This window comes from Ptychodera flava, chromosome 19 (assembly GCF_041260155.1).
Source record: "Ptychodera flava strain L36383 chromosome 19, AS_Pfla_20210202, whole genome shotgun sequence".
Lineage (NCBI taxonomy): Eukaryota > Metazoa > Hemichordata > Enteropneusta > Ptychoderidae > Ptychodera > Ptychodera flava.
In genome coordinates, this window is record NC_091946.1 from 29,344,480 (window position 1) to 29,361,162 (window position 16,683).

The window sequence follows — 16,683 nt, forward strand, 5'->3', positions numbered from 1 at the left end:
GGCTTTGAAAATATTTGGGAGGGGGGAGGATCAGAATAATATGAAAACAAAACGTTGAGCAACAACCAAGCAAGCGAATCTCTACATTAGATTTTAGTCGGCTTGTAATCTCACTTAGACACACTTGCTTTCATGAGTTACAGATTTACTTTTGACTTTTAAAAATGATTTGAAGATTTAGCTTCCCTGTCATCAGGATAAGTTACACATTTTCTACGCTACCCGGCAAACTTGCTGTAATTACAAATTTTCAAGAAGTATACTCTGAATATTGAGGGTAAAATCATTTGTTGCACCCCCTCCTATAAAGTCACACTATTGTCATATGCCACTTTCCCTGATGGTGTTCTACTGCTCTGTTTTGAGTTCACTTATCAGCAACGTCAGTACTATGATAAAGCACTGACCAAACTAATACAAAAATGCTTTGTTTCAGCTTTCCATTGTTCAAATGAATCTTTCATAAAAATATGACAACTGAAACAGAATTGAAAGTATTGATTCTTTATTTCAGAGTGCAACCATGACTACATACACTTAGTCAAATCAGTTATAGTTGAGCACCAAAATATTGGTAAATGGAGAGACTCATTGGTAAAAACCATGATCCCTGAACTGCATACACTTTATGACTACAATATACACTTTATCGAACCCTGTTGCAGCTCTTCATTCCTAATAGCTAAATAATTGAAAAAGATAATCCCTCAGTTAATGACACAGTCCCCACTTGTTAATGCGTATTTGATTACAGGTCCTCAGAGAGGATAGAGTCCTCTTCATTAGGTCTGTGATAAAAATACTTTTGAATGAATTCGCTTGATACATGTCTGAGTTATGGTTCAGGACATGAAAAAATCGTAACAAAATGGTTGCGCAGTGGCCATATTGGATCGCATCACAAAACAAATTGATGTGCATAGCTATGACATTGGTCGATGTCCTTGTACCAACTTTGAATAAAATCGGTTGAAACATGCGGATATGCCTGAGAAATGGCTCTGTACATGAAAAAATCGTAATAAAATGGCCGCCTGGCTGTCATATTGGATCGTATCACAAAACAGATTGACGTGCATATGTATGACATAGGTCAATGTCCTTGTACCAACTTTGAATAAAATCGGTTGAGATATGCCTGAGTTATGGCTCTGTACATGAAAAAATCGTAATAAATGGCCGCCTGGCGGCCATATTGGATCGTATCACAAAACAAATTGACGTGCATATGTATGACATTGGTCAATGTCCTTGTACCAACTTTGAATAAAATCGGTTGGAACATGCCTGAGTAATGGCTCTGTACATGAAAAAATTGTAATAAAATGGCCGCCTGGCGGCCATATTGGATCGTATCACAAAACAAATTGACATGCATATCTATGACATTGGTCAATGTCCTTGTACCAACTTTGAATAAAATCGGTTGGAACATGCTTGAGTTATGGCTCTGTACATGAAAAAATCGTAATAAAATGGCCGCCTGGCGGCCATATTGGATCGTATCACAAAACAAATGGATGTGCACCTGTATGACATATGAAGTAATCCTTGTACCAAGTTTGAATGAAATCGCTCAAGGCATCTCTGAGATATCTGCGTGAACGGACGGACGCACGGACGGACGCACACACGCACGCACGCACGCACGGACATGACCAAACCTATAAGTCCCCCGGACGGTGTCCGTGGGGACTAATAATCCCTCAGTTAATTGAGCACCGAAATATTGGTAACTCCAGAGACTCATTGGTAAAAATTATGATCCCTGAAATCAATCAATTAAAAAAATGAAGTCAATAAATCCTGTTGTAGTTGTAAGTAAGAACAAACAATTAAGTAAACTATTCCTGAAATCAGTGAATTAAAACATGAAGTGAATCCATCCCCTGACGATAACAGGATAAAATGGTTGTGGCAGTTTGCCGGGCCTTCAATTGCACTTTAGCTGTAGTATAAACATCTTGTTGCTGTTGTAATATGGTACTTGACTTAAAGATTTCAGATGCTGAATCCATCATACTGGTACTCTATTGTGACCAAATGATATGGACGACTCATAATTGAAGACCTCTGCTTGACAAATTCACAAAAACACTCCTCTCTCATTTAACTTCAAATAAGTGTTATAAATTTACAGCATATGAAAGGAAAAAACGTCCATTTAAGAACAGTACATCAAATTTACTGGAATTGCAACTACCCACTACACATATGTCACTCTCACTTACAATCACTAGATCTAAATCTTCTATCCTTCAAATCACCCAAAATGAAGCTGTACGGCTGAGGCATATCAACAGAACTTGCTTCATCCAGTTCAGCCATCTGAAAATACAATAAACAAAGTCATGTTTGTATGTAATTTCCCCCAGTGTGACTATTTTCTAAGTTCTCACCTGCCAGTATTTGTCATCAACTTGCTGGATATTCAGTATCAAATATGCATTGAGGGCCCAGGATGATATTTCAAATTACAGTCTGTACAATAAACTGATCAAAGTTGTACAATAAACTGATCAAAGTGTACAAGTAAACTGTTAACCCTTTAAGTGCTGTAATTTTTCCCACCAAAATTTTGGTGCAACATTTTCCCAATTTTTGTTAATTTTCTGTTATTTTTTTGATAATTTTGAACCAAATGGACATCACATTTCTTTGGCTGCAGTTTTTTATCAAAATTTAGGCAAAAATCTAAAAAAAATTGACTAGGATATATTTTTTAAAGGTGACAAAAATTGACATTGGCACTCAAAGGGTTAAATACAGCTTCTTGGTGACATTTAATACCTCCAAATACTCTTGCATTTATCATTATATTGTGTGAAACTTATCAAAATTACCTTGAAATGTCGGCACCTCCGCCGCATTTCCACAAAGACATTTTATACATTTTAACCTGACAAGGGCATGGCTACATCCTGGATCAGATTCTAGGCGGAGGTTGCCAAAATATACACTTGGGGAATGGCTTCCCCCTTCTCACAATTAAACCCTACTTAGTGTCTAAATATGATGGATTACAGACCATCTGTAGGTACATATGATCTGAACTTGCCAGACCATGACGCTGAGACCAGACTTTGCGTCCACTCCTTGAAAATTTATCAAGGGCCAAACCTTTAATGTCAAATGCAATATGTAGTGGATATAACTGTATGATTGAGCTTGGAAAGCTCACTCCTCACTTCTCCTCCTTGCACTGCACTCCTCCCTGCGGAGCCTGCTGTGTGTGCTGAAGGCCGGGACTCTACGGTGTCAAGACTGTGGTCCCACCATTGAGCAGAGTGACTGAACTACGAGAGAAGCACTGGGTGTGCATACACTTGGCCAGTTGTACCTGAACAGAGACAATCTCGACATCCTACGGAATTACCGTACAGGGCTTGAATTGCGGGACCTCTGGTGCTAGGACAAGCAACTGTGCATATGTGCTACGGGAAAGGACTTGAACGGGATCTGTGTTGAAGTTACCAGATCAAGGAATTGTATACTCGACTGGACAGTGAACACAGCAGACGGACACTTACTTAACCCGGGCAACTGTAGAGCTCATAGACTGTACTACACGTTACTCCCCTACCCCCTTTTTACACACAGGAGTCAGATAAGTTTTTCTTATTATTGTAACTTAATATTTCTTTTATATTTCATTAGAATAAATAGGAGAATTACTATATTTTTTGTGTGTGTCTGGATTACTGTTGTATGGACAACAGCTGGTAACATTGATCACATTAAGAGTTCTGTTTCCCCACTTACCCACAGCCAGTCGAAACCAAGGCCTTCCAAATTAATTAACTCGTCCCGAAAACAAATAAATAAGATCATTACAATTGGTACAATCTAATCTATCTCATTGTATTGTTATCTTGTTATTGTTATGTTGTGTTGTGCTCTGATACACTGTACAGTCTTTTTGCTACTCTTCCCATAATTGCAATATCATCCACATTTTACACTGCAAATTATGAAATTATGACATTGTTATGTGATAACAACAACAAATATCTGGACATAACATTTCAGCTGTGACAGCACAAGCAAATTGCAGCCGCCACCTTTCAATCGTATATTACAAACACTTTTATCGCAATGGTGTATGCAAACAGTAGGTTACCTGTTGTGCTGTTAACTCCCAACCACTTGCGGCGCCAATATTTTCATTGAACTGTTCTATTGTCTTTGTACCAATGATGACTGAAGGAACAACGTCTTTCTGCAGCAGCCAACGGAGGCCAACCTGTGCCACTGATTTACCTGATGATATAAGATTACCGGTACATCAAAAAAGTTTAATAAAGAACTGATGCTGAAGAGAATGGTCTTTTCTACAAATTGGGTGTATTTCAGTACTATAACAATTTTGGATTAGCTATATTTGCATACAGTGATACCGTTCAGAAAACTGGTAATTAATTTTGAAAATGTTGAAATAAAATTTTGTATCTTTCTGCCATTCATTATTTTTGAATTATTATGCCATTTGCCACATGACTTTGACAGTCATTCAATCATCCAGTGAAAATCCTGTTGCTAAGTAACATACAGGTATGAGAGCATTGAAGAAATCGGTCAAACATCAAGACAGCTTAAGGCTCTAATTTAGCCCATTCACCAATTCCCCTTTTCAGACCAAAACATGATGATGAAAGAGTTGAACTTCAAGTTCAAGCATGGCTGTAGAAAGTTTATTGCACAAATTCACTCTGAATGACTCAAGAATTGCCACAGGCAAATCGAATCCCATGTGAAATAACGTATTCATACCATGAGACTTTGCTATGCCATCCATTACATCCAGTAAGTGCCACACTTTGTCTGTAGCAAACTCAGAAAAATTTGGATGAGCCAGGAATTGACTTTTCTGGTAAAAATGTGGATTGCTCTGTGAATGACCTATTCTGCTGCCCTCTGGTGCACTGGTGGCTCCTCGCCTGATCTTTCCGGTCAACCAACCACTGTATGTAGAAAAACAAAAACTATTGTGACGCACAACTTGTATTTTGTGAAACCTCGGTCAGAGTGTGTGATACAAAGCTTGGTCATTGTCTGCCGAAAACCATCTACAGTGAATGCACAGACACCCTTTAATATGCATGACAGATGTTCCGTGTGGCGTTTTTAGTGAATGACAAATTCTAGGGTCATTCAAGGTAAATATGTAGCATCATATATTTTACAGAAAGTGTTGTGTTTGGAAGACTCGAAATTTGTATGTCAATGTGCTTTAGACGGAAGAATAAAAGAGTACTTATTTTCTTGAAGAAAAATAATGAATATCATCAAAACTATGCTGTTGTCCCTTGAAAGTCACTCATAGATAAAGTAACACTTCTGAATCTGAATCAGAATGCAGTGTGTGTGAAATCTGTTTTACTCACGCTTTTAAAGGGCCCCATGGTGTGAGGCCAATTCCTTCATTTCTGCAAACTTCAGCCATCTCCCACTCTGTAGTTCGACATAACAGACTGTACTCTTGCTGAAAAAATATTAGAAAACGTTAATCAAAAGTTGTGAAAATGACAATGCACTTCTTTTTTTGACAAATATCACTATCAGTTGGTGTACATATGACCTGTAATTATAGAGCAAATTAAGTCTCATACTGTCACTACTATCAAAGAATTTTGTAAAAAGTTAAACTTTTATGTTTGATCTCATTGTTACAATTTCTAACGCTATGATAAAACATCTCAATTTGCAGTCTCAACACATCACAGGAGGGTAGGACTTTACATTCAAGAAGATTCTTTGCCTTCAGGCTTTATCCTACTTGTACAATTTGTTTAAATCAGACTAAAAGAGTATCAATAAATACTAGCAGTGAATTTTTTTATGCAATCTTTCAAAACCTAAGTTGCCTTACCTGTAGACTAACACAACGAGACAGTCCCATGAAATCACACAACATGACGATTTTCTGAAGCTGCCAGCCTGTGACATTGCTCACACCTATGTAATTCACTTTGCCACAGCGAACCAAGTCATTCAAGGTCCTCAGTGTTTCTTCGATGGGAGTTGCATAGTCCCAGGCATGAAGCTTTGTAAAACAACACAGCAAAAACACAATATGATTTCCTACCATAAGGTAGTATGATATGTAGAAATATAATTTCAATTTAGAGTGATTTGTTCTGAAAGGAACTTTATAAATGCAACCAAGGCTGTATGGAGGCATATATAAAACTTTTCTGGGATATTACAAAAGTTAGCTGGCAATAGTAGTTGACCAAAGTAGTTTGATTATTTTATGCTTAATATGTCACTGATAATTTTTCACAGGGCTAGGGGGTTCTTTATCTGCTACTCAGTACCTAAGTGCGCCATTTATAACCTCCTTATGCCCTTGCAAAATAAGATAAGTTAGCAATAAGTGTTATTTCAATGTGATGTTTGTGGAAAGGATACATCATGCAAATTCTGGGGTCCATGTTCTAAACCATTCTGAAACATGCCTGTACTAAAAACACTATGCACTCACAGATAGCAATATGCTAGCCCCTATCATAAAATGCTGTTTGGATAAGCTCTTCGTCTCACAGCTAGATCCATCAAGCTTGTGAAGTGTGAACAATTGAGCCGAGGGTATGAGTGTTGAACTTTCAAAATTCTGAAGCTAGTTTGAAATTCCGCACATGATAATTTCCATCATGGCGGTACCATCATCGCCATTCAGTGCAAAAGTTTCGTAGTTGAAAAATTACACCTTAGCCAATCAGATGGCTAGATTCATTATCAGAGAAAGCATACTATAGTGTGGATCTGGTGGAACATTGAAATTTTTATTGAGGTTATACTTTTAAAACATTTGAAATGATTAATTTCAATATTTTCATTATTATTGTTGTTTTCCTCGTAGATTCTTTTCATCCTTGACAAAATGAATCAAATTTCTGAGTTTGGTTCACAGAGAGACTGGTTAGCAGCAGTGTCCCCTCTAAGGTTTTGAGCGGATGAGTATTAAATTTTGGCTTTGAAGTCTGAAAGGCACAGCAGCCGACTTGGCACAGGCACAGCCATGTGGTATCTTCTCTACATATGTTAATTTATCAAGGTACATAAACCCGGTTACATCATCATAATGTACCCTGAACACGTATGCGTACCATGTATTGGTAGCAACTGCACCGCCAATAATCCCTCTAAAACTCAAAATACAGAAGTGAAATTTGCACTGCGATCGCACTTTTTGCCGCAAATTTTGATGTTTATTGTTACAAAGACTAATGCCAATTGAAGTGACTGAAACTAAAGTTGCACAAAACATGGAATTTCACTGCGAGGGCAGTCGGAGACACTGTGCAACTAGCCTGCAACATAAGCCTCAACGGGAACACTGGTTAGCAGTATTGCTTTATGTGTTGCTGGAGAATTATGTTTCCTGCGACAAAGAAAAGTTATAAATGGCAAGGGAGGGTACCTGATGGTGAATGAGACCTTATACAGGAAAATTAGCATATTCAGTCAGAAATACAGATGATATCTATTCTAATATTGCAGCAAATTAAATGCTTAGGATTTAAGTTTTAATTTATTATTCACCGTCCAGGGCCAGAGTGCCAATCTTCTAGAACAGAATATCAACCCTGACAAGCTTTAGCCAATCAGATGGCTGGAATCAGACAAAATATGTTGTAATACATCAATTATATGACATTCTTGTGTTGCCTAAAAAAATGAATTCCTATACTGATTGTATTTTGAAATGCTCATTGGAAACACTGGTACATATTTTACTTACAAAATGTCAGTGAGACTGAATAAATTCCTATCGAAAATAGTCATCATAATTCAACTACACAAGTATTACTGCTATAGTAATTACAGTTTCTGTTTAATAATCAAAAGACAGTTTTAGAGTATCGAATTTTAAAATGTAAATTAAGATTTTAATTTGAATTAGATAATAGCTGATACATTTGATTTTAATTTCTTGGTCCTATAAATTCAAAACTAATAAAAGCAGTATTGTTCTGGTTTCAATTCATAAAAATCTGCCATGAGTTTACCTGATACAGGTCTACATAGTGAGTCTGTAGTCTTTTAAGACTTCTTTCAATGTTTCTTGTGACGTGTTTGCGACTTCCTCCAAGACCGTTCAAGGGTTCAACGGGAGGGAGGGATCCAAACTTTGTTGCAATCACCATCTCATCTCTATTCTGTCTCCTGAAATTGCACATATTATGAGAAATTACACACAAAAACTAAAAGCAAAAGTGAATGAAAAAATACTGCACAATTAAAATATACAAGCAAAGACAAAGAAAATGATAACATTCATTCAAACAGTTTATGTAAGAACAGCTTCAGATTCACGAGCACTTGCTCTTTTATGGGCAATGAAACTATACTTTCTGGCTTATGAATAGTTTAAACAAAATTTTCACATCACAAAAAAGTGTTGAAATACTAGTGCTGAGACCTGTAGGCAGAGTACACAAGTAAAAGTTGGAAAATTGTAAAGCAGTCTGTAACCCCTGTTCTCCCACCTTAGATATCCAACTTTGTCATTGAAAATAACAGGATTTGGCATATACCATTGTGGTGGAAGGGTTAGATGCCTGTAAGTGTGATTCAAACATGTGTAACTTGGACAGTTGAGTTAGCAAGCAAATGCCAGGAGAGTAATTGCTGTGAGGATGAAACTTTTTCCAAACATAATGGATAATTCACTTCAGGAGATGACAATAATGTTTCTGTAAATTGAAGTGATGTTTATTTTTACAGGATTTTGTCTTGCACCAATGGATAAACAGTACATCAACTGCTGGAGTTTGAAGGAACTTGCTTGCAACACTGCATGGACAAAGAGTACATCCACTACAGAGTTCAGGATCACACAGACGTCACTGATTTAACTATTTTACACCATACTCATAGAGAATTCACTGACAGAAAAAGTCTGATGACTTTTTGAGGGGTCACCAACCAAATTGTACATTGAATATATGAGTATCAAGATCTCCTGCAATGAGCAGAAAATTACCCATATCTGTTGTGCTGGCAATGAAAGGTTGTGGAGACAAGTTTGGGGGACAGGTCAGAAGTTAACTGTTAGAATTAATTACTTTGACAGCCAGGTGCCAATGTACTGTTCAGCAAGGCCATCGGAATACACATCAGCGGTGTCAATAAAATTACCTCCACACTCAACGAATCGATCCATCAATGCATGAGCCATTGATTCATTGCACTGTCCAGGTCGGCCATCCTGAAATATTAAACAGAGAAATAGAACAATAAAATATATTTTAAAATTGTTATCATAACTGTGATTAAGGGATATCATCTTATGGGTAGTTCACTAATGGTACACAAGCTACACCCTTTTGAACTAATTTAATAAAAACTGAAGCAGGTTAGATGCATGCACACATGTCCTTTTTTTGACGTGCTTCCATTGTATTAAATGCGCAGCAAAATTAACTTGCATTGGGCAAGGACACTACATATAACTTTGATCAAGTAAATTCCATTATATATCCCTAATTAGGAAAGTTCATTAAATATGCAAATTAAGAATTGACTAAAATGTTCTCATTAAATATGCAAATGAGGAATTGGTTGAAATAAAAATGTTAAATGACTTTCAATAATGTTGTGTCATAGTAACTTTAATCTACATAGCAAGTTTCGTCTACTTTGGTCGAGTCAATACAGATAAATATCCCTAATTAGGAAAGTTCATCAAATATGCAAATTAGACATTGGCTGATGTAAAAATGCTTAACAACTTTCAATAACATTGTATTATAGTATGTAGCAAGATTCATCAACTTTGGTAGAGTCAATTCAGATAAATATCCCTAATTAGAAACGTTCATTACATATGAAAATAAGGAATTGGCTGAAGTAAAACTAATTTGTGACTTTCAATAATGTTATATCATAATATGTTCAATGTACATAGAAAGTTTCATCAACTTTGGTCAAGTCAATTCAGATATATATCACTAATTAGGAAAGTTCATTAAATATGCAATTAAGGAATTGGCTGAAGTAAAAATGCTTAATGACTTTCAATAATTTTAAAATCATAGTATCTTCAATATACATACCAAGTTTCGTCAATTTTAATCCAGCCAATTCAGATATATATCCCTAATTAGGAAAGTTCATTAAATATGCAAATAGGTAATTATCTTTCACGGCTGATACATTTTGGTGTGAGCAATATTTGTAGCAAATCTCATCAGATTGTGTTCAGTCATTCTCAATGTATATCCGTATTTTTAAAAAAAATCATTAACTATGCAAATGAGCAAAAAGTAAGCAAGCCACACCCACCAAAAACTAATCAGTTCTTGTCATTTGCAAACTGAACCTATGTACCAGATTTGATTCTGATGAGCTGTTTTTGAGATATCGAGCACACAGACAGACAGACAGACAGACACAGACAGACAAACAAACAGAGACACAGACAAACAGGCATCGCTGCGCCATATGCTTACGTGTGTGAACATGTGAGCAAAAAATTGCATATCCCAAACTTGACATCTCCATAGGCCATGTGGCTCCACAGAAAGGTGGAGAGAGCCTGATTTGCTGATAAATACCAGTACTATCTTTGGTAGCTATCCACTTTAGAGACTCACATCAGCATTCTGGCACATATAGTCAAACACAAACAACATAAATCATACATACATTTCACAATCAGATATACATTTTCACAATCATGACTATGCAATTGTGCAAATTGCACATTTCAAGCCATTTTCTGCCCTTTAAAAGTTACTGATGGCACAAAAATCCGAACACAGCAAGCAAATACGCCCATTTGATGGTGACTGAAGCCCATTAAGCATTGTGACCTCTGAAGTTGCTGTTGTTTCTGCCCCTAAAATGTCAAGTCTGCATGTCCCCTAAGTTTGATGAATGGGGCAGAAATTGCCCCTTTCAATGAACATGCAGAGAAAACACTGAATACATTACACAAAGAAAGATATAAAAATAAGGTCAATACATGAAAAGATAATAGCATACAAAGATAAATTATAGAATCATGCAGTTTGACATAGAATCATGTGAGTCAGACACCAACAATAATTTATTGTTGGTGTCATAATATTTTTTCTGTTATTGTTGTCGTTATCGTTGTTGTCATTCTGTTAAAATTCACTGTGTGCAAAAACTCTTGAACCTGTCACCACCATTGTAAAGATTACCAGGGCAAACTGGAAATGTCACTCCTTTGTATGTGGCCATCACACCCCCTTTCAGTGCCATTTCGTATAAACCATTGTAAATCCATTGTCATCCAGGGTAAATGTGACCTCTTTACATGCAATTTATAGGGGCACAGTCCCTATAAAGGGACAGTCCCTATAGAGCAACTGTGATGGGGGAGAACAAGTTAATTGTGCCACTTTGGTGGGTTACCTTTCCCCACCACCAAAAGTTGTGGGCTACGGAAACAGGTGGGTGCAGTGAGCAAGCTGTGGCGAGATCACGTGAGCTCGTTTGGTGGACAGCGCCCGATTGACTGCTCTTGTGCTCATGAGTGTTGATCTCATCATCGTACTACCTCCATGATCTCATATAACAAATTCTCTGTAACAGTGCACAGTTTCTCTAGATTATCCAGACACAGCGCCTTGTGGACGAGATTAGCAAACGCCACTCATACTGTCACCACATACAGTCGCCTGTGGTTCTCCGGTACACGGCGAAGGCAGACAACATTTCTGTTAAAATGCTCACAGCGCGCAGCGGCCTTCACTGTCATCATGGTGTAATCTAGCATCATGGCAGGGCTGTGTGTTACCGGCGTTATACGGCCGTTGCCTCCCAGTCGTGCAGTCCCGGCCACCACAAAGCCGGTAACACACAGCCCTGCACGCACAGCTTGGTGTAATCGGACCACAAGCGACCATATCCAAGTGACTGTGTCTATCGCACACGAACTTCGATCGTCAACTTGCGAAAAACTATCTTACAAACTTTCTTGCGAAAAATTATCTTATATTAACTTCCAGATGTAGCCCTGCGACTGCGTACGATGCTGTGTGTTCCCGGCGGCCAGCCGTAACAACGCCGGGGAAACACGGCATCGTACAGGGCTATTTAAGATGCTGAGAAGGATAATTTTACCTTGCGTTCGCCAAAAATAGCTGTCCCAAGACCTATGTTCGACACTTTCAATCCACTTTTACCAAGATAATTGTACTCGACGCAGCTGTGGGAAGCCATTCTGGCTGGCTGCGCTGCCCACGAAAATAACCTGACGGTCAGGCAGGTACATGTGGGTCAGTAATATTTTAATCAGAGCAGTCACCTGACAAGATCATGTGACCAGCACATTTGTATAGTGGCAAAGTTTGGAAATTAGGGAGCGGTCACTATTTACGGCCTGGGGGTCGGAGGAATCGTAGGGTGTCACTAAAAAATTTAAAACTTAAAGAGAGGTTGCTAAAAATGTGGAGAGGAATAATTTTTTGTGCGAAATAAATTGAAATACCTCTCAGATTGCACATCAGAATTCTCAAAAATTTTGATGCGAGAAGCGCTCCCCCCCCCCTTGGGGTATTCGTTTCTATCAGTTTTACTAGTAAAAGACCAATCGAAAACACATCTAGATTGCCCCAGACTGCACCATTGCATACATCAATTTCTCAAATTTTTCACAGGATATAGGACGAAACTGAACTGTTGTGAAATAATCCTGTGTAGAAACATACATTGCAATTGACTTTAGCTCAATAACCATTTTGACATTTAAGCATACCGTATTCAGGCTTTTCATTAGAAGCTGGCAGCTGGAGAAGTGACACAAGAAGAAGGTCACAGATTTTCCAGTCTGCATATTCTTTGGTCTCCAGTCTCTGGCAAACTGAGAACTGTTTTTTACAAAATGTATTGTCATTGTTCGGTTTGACTCAAACACTGATCATGTAAAAAAAATGTAATAAAAATATCAGTGTTCAATATCATTTTCAAACAGTTTTACTGAATGCGAAATAAATTGAAACACCTCTCAGATTGCAACTTTAAAACACATTAATTTCTCAAAATTTTCGATGCGAGAGGGGAGACCCCTTCTCATGCTCTCCCCCTTGAGATGTTTTAAAAGTTTTACTAGTGACAAAAATTGAAAACACCTCTCAGATTGCACCAGACTTCACCATCCAACCGTCATGAGATAACCGATGATAATTAGCAGGGTACATCAGGATTTCCAAGGTCTTTACTATTGCTGTATTTTTGTAAATTTTACAAATACATGTATTAGTATTTAACTTTTCTAAGTGGGGGGGTCAGTCAAGATTTGTGAGTCAGAGAGGGGGGTTACTCATTAATTCATTATGGTTCAGGAACTGGCGAGCTATGATGCTCCACTAGAATGATGCAGTTTCTATGGTTACTTGTAAGCACTGCCAGGGTCAAAAGTAGAGCTGTTTCCATCCGTGAAGGATCGTACAACAAAACGCCGTCTTTACTTAAATAGTCGGATTACCATTTCTAAATTGACATCAATGTTTTCCCCGGCAAAGCTGAGCTGAAAAAGTCTACAGCAAACGACCTGGAATTCATCGCTGACGTATTTTACGATGATAATGTAACCAATGACTTCTTTGATTTTATATCTTTAAGAATTATTCGTCGGGTAGATAAATCTGATTTGCGTCAATAATTATGCACAATGTATTGTAAGAAGACAACCAGTACAATCGTGTTATGTACCTGAGAACCTTCCAGAAGGTATCTATAAAAAGATAACTCGAAAACCGTTCATAGTATTGAATGTCTTTCATATCAATTTTTCACACATTTAGGTATACCATTGTTTATATTTGAGTATCTTTACTGACCTGTCTCTTTTTTGCTCATTGCTAATTTGAGGTATTTCATTTTGTATTCATTCCTATCTTTCGCTTCTGATGCATAACACAAAGCGTCGCTAAGTAGACAGCACTATAAAACAAGTCGATTGTTTTTTTTCGTTTTGCAGAGAGCTGACATCCTGAAAAACATGTTTTACATCAAATGTGGGATTTTATCGAAAAAATACAGTGAATCCAAAGAATGGGTTTTCATTTCGAAACTTTCGTAAGTGAGAGGGCGCACTTCGGAGATCGTTCTTTCTGTCCTTACGGTGTAGTACTGGCATGTGATATATTGCAATGCTTAAAAAAGCTAGAGCTCTCTCTCACAAATGCATTTTTGCTAAGTTATTGTAGGATGTATGTTGACTTCAATACCAAGAAACAATTGAGAGTTTTAAGTAAAGACTCGTAGGCACGCTCCACTTTGTGTGACGTCGTATGTATTCAAGAACCCTGTTAGTCGTGGCTCGAATTTTGTGTAGAATATTGCTTGTCTACTAAGTACTGCATGAGGAATGCTAGTGGGCGAAGATGGAAACAATTTGTACATACCTGCCCATGTCTGTACATGAACTCGGTTTATGCTGTTTACTTCGTACGTCGTAGTTCGGGGATGTCGTAAAAATTAGAAATTGAACGCTTCGATGAAGAAATCTCTGGCCCACACCGAGCAGAAGTGTCCGCCCAGCCAATGTGTCGAGAAGAGTCCGGCAGTAGACGTGTAACCTGTTCCACCGAAAGAACGAGAACGAGAGAAGACAATCCTCTTTACTATTGAACACTCACTGCAGTTAAGCCTTTCTTTCGCGCCCCGCACTTTTGCATCCGTGTAAGACTTCCTCTCAATATGAATAATGTGGAGTCGATATGTAAAATTACATTTTTTCCATTTCAAACAATTTTATTTCATTTCAGTGACTTAGCCAAGAATCCCCTGGGATATCTCTTGTCATGTAACAGTTTTTAACCATCGGAACATACAAGAAAACCAGAAACATAATGATTTTGACCAAGTTTCTACATGGATACATATCTTTGAAATCATCAGTAAAAAGCCTGGCTTATATTTTTCATCATTAGGCCTAGAGTCCCAAGAGAGATGAAGCAGTATGAATCGCATAGAATATGTCCTGAAAGTTCCTGGTCCTGTATCAAAATGTAAAGAAGTGTTCTTGCTGTTCTGAATCAGGATTAAGGGGAACTTCAAACCACAGTACGCGTAGATGGAGTAAATATATAGATCAGGCGACACAGGAATTAACGTTGCGCTCGAAACTTTATTTCCCCAGGTCAGCCTGATGGCTGCCTGGGGCAACTCTTAGCTCCGAGAGCCTGGAGATGTGCTCACTCCAAGCCCCCAAAGTCTGACATTCAAATTTACAATACTTTGTCGACAAGAAAACTTACCAACGCTAGTTTCACAATGATTAATCACGGTCCCTTTGTGGAGGGACCGTGGATTAATACATAGTATGCATGAGACATGTGACAACACCATTGTTTTAAATCCAAGCTGTGAAAATATGAAAGTTCTGATAAAAGTTCGACTACATTGTCTTTCTATTGTCCAACCTTGCGTGAGACATTCCATTCATGATAATAGGAATTCACGAGACACGCGGGTGCCTGGAATGGCGCTGCCATTGAATTTAAACAAAAGAGACTTGAAAATGTAATTTGCCGCCAATTTTGAAGAATTACACCTCCGGTAAATCGTGGGAATTCAAGCCCAAGCAGCGAAATGTTGAAATTTGGTGAATTACTAGAATGAAGATTTACAGTAACCGGTACAAATTATAGAAACATGACACCTGGTTCAACTTCACTTATTTTCTACTTGAACGATTGTTCGGCGTCAGTTGACCAGAAGAAAATGATTTTATTCTATTCCTGAGTCTTACTATTGAGGTGTCAGTACTAGGTGTTTTTTATGTATATGTAACGCCCAACGATTACGACGCCCATGGTCTACCTAAACATCGGGCAATGGTGGTCGTGCCTTGTTTTCTCGTTCGTCAAGGCGGGCAAACTGAATATCAAATATAGTAATATTGGAGCACGGAGACCCGAAAACTGGTATATACTAAGGCCTATGGTTGTAAAAGGACATTGTTTCCGTAACAGCTTGAAATATAAGTTTGAGATTTTCTTATTTTTAGAATTGATGTCCTGATTGAACGAAGTGTTACAGCTTAATCAACACAACAACAAACAAAAAAATAAACAAAAAATCGCCAAAAACAAAACAAAACAAAACAAACTGGAGCCCTAGTTTAGTTCGATACTTTCTTCACTACGTTGTGGAACGACGTTCCTGCAAATACCAAATTCAATGCTCCAGTACTATTAAGTCTTGTAAAATGCACTGTTTTTGTTGACATTATTGAATTGTAGTCTTCTAGTAATATAGTCTGGACCAGATTTCACTTGTCAATAATGACAATGCAGTCTATACATGTAGAGACTGAGCTGACAAGCTGAATACTGTGTACGTCAAAGTAGTTTCGGGAATAGCACAAGAAACTGTAGTTTACTTTTAACACAAAAATAGTGAAACTAACCATCAAAACTTGCAGCTATATCTATTGTCCCTTTCATGGGTTGAAGTGGTGTCTCGATCGTCGACACGCTCGTGTTTTAAGCGCGCAATTAAACCACAGGCGCTCCTTAGCTGGGTAGTCTGCTAAGTAGATCGATTTTCGACTCGATTTAATTATCGATCCTGTAGTCGATATGCCTGCCACTGCAACCTAAATACTACAGTGGCGGGCATATCGACTACGGGATCGATAAATCGAGTCGAAAATCGATCTACTTAGCAGACTACCCAGCTAAGGAGCGCCAGTGAATG

The 16,683-nt window shown here is 37.9% G+C and overlaps 1 protein-coding gene across 3 annotated transcripts; it reads right to left on the bottom strand.

The window, feature by feature from the left end:
- Positions 1-488: 488 nt before the first annotated feature.
- On the bottom strand, positions 489-15,706 carry LOC139119198 (1-deoxyxylulose-5-phosphate synthase YajO-like). Of its 3 annotated transcripts, XM_070682878.1 has the most exons (10): positions 15,042-15,706; positions 14,385-14,558; positions 13,818-13,969; positions 9,072-9,214; positions 8,013-8,169; positions 5,870-6,043; positions 5,385-5,482; positions 4,771-4,961; positions 4,121-4,260; positions 489-2,328 (listed from the first exon to the last, which is right to left on the bottom strand). In XM_070682878.1, the coding sequence occupies exons 4-10, from the start codon at positions 9,182-9,184 to the stop codon at positions 2,224-2,226; spliced, it is 978 nt and encodes a 325-aa protein (XP_070538979.1). In that variant the 5' UTR covers positions 9,185-9,214; positions 13,818-13,969; positions 14,385-14,558; positions 15,042-15,706; the 3' UTR covers positions 489-2,223. The 3 variants fall into 3 exon arrangements, with proteins under 3 accessions (XP_070538979.1, XP_070538977.1, XP_070538976.1); XM_070682876.1 differs by lacking the exon at positions 13,818-13,969; XM_070682875.1 differs by lacking the exons at positions 13,818-13,969; positions 14,385-14,558; positions 15,042-15,706 and adding an exon at positions 12,100-12,280.
- Positions 15,707-16,683: the final 977 nt, after the last annotated feature.